At 60.5% G+C, this 825-nt stretch overlaps 1 protein-coding gene across 1 annotated transcript; it reads left to right on the top strand.

Moving 5' to 3' along the window:
* Positions 1-506: 506 nt before the first annotated feature.
* On the top strand, positions 507-818 carry EMIHUDRAFT_216809 (hypothetical protein; the record flags this gene model as incomplete). The annotated part of the gene is made up of 1 exon (XM_005761377.1): positions 507-818. A coding segment is annotated over one exon (312 nt), but the record flags the coding sequence as incomplete, so codon positions are not given.
* Between the last annotated feature and the right edge of the window lie 7 nt (positions 819-825).

Below are 825 nucleotides of genomic sequence, written 5' to 3'. Positions count from 1 at the left end.
CAGGCTCGCAGCGCGGTGCGCGGTGGACTCCCACATCCACTGGCGGTCTCATCTCAGTCTAGCGACCTGCCTCCAGCTTGTCGCTGGCAGTCTCTCCTACCACAGGCACACTGACACAGGGGTGGCAGGGGCGGCGGCACGAGTCTCCCACATACTATGCGGGCCTCACTAGAGGTAGGTGCGGCCTGTGCGTGTCCTCGCCCTTGAGGGGGGAGGGGAAGGGGCTGTGTGTCTGTGCATGTGTGTGTGTGTGTGTGTGTGTGTGTGTGTGTGTGTGTGTGTGTGTGTGTGTGTGTGTGTGTGTGTGTGTGTGTGTGTGTGTGTCAAAAAACCTTTACGGATCATGTAGTCCGCGGGCGGTTTCTCTTCTCTTGCTGCGATCCGCATAGAGCTCGCGCATCGCAGGCTTGCGTGCCCATCGCTGGCCCTCCACCTCCTTCTCCCAATTGCAGGGCAAACCGCCAAGAAGCGTCATTATCTTCACTGGCCTCCCGTCTCTAGGCAGGATGCTCGTCGTCAGCCTCATCTCCACCGCGTACAACGTCGGTGCTGGCCTTCGGGCTGCGCCGCACGCTTCGTCTTCTCGCGCCGCCTCCACTGCTGTCTCGATGGGAATGGACATCTCGGAGCTCATCGACGACGCGAAGAAGTCGCGACTCGAGCACCTTGAGGCGCAGGCCATCCAGTCCCTCAAGGTTGCGGTCGATCAGTTCGAAAAGCCCGTCTTCCCGAACGCGATGATCGTGGGCGACTGCGTCATCACGCACCTGCTGCACAAGATTGACGCGCTCAAGACGGGCAAGGTCAAGATCATGGTGGTCGACA

The sequence above is a fragment of the Emiliania huxleyi genome (assembly GCF_000372725.1).
Source record: "Emiliania huxleyi CCMP1516 unplaced genomic scaffold EMIHUscaffold_71, whole genome shotgun sequence".
NCBI classification, from domain to species: domain Eukaryota; phylum Haptophyta; order Isochrysidales; family Noelaerhabdaceae; genus Emiliania; species Emiliania huxleyi.
This window is presented reverse-complemented; position numbering and strand designations above follow the sequence as displayed.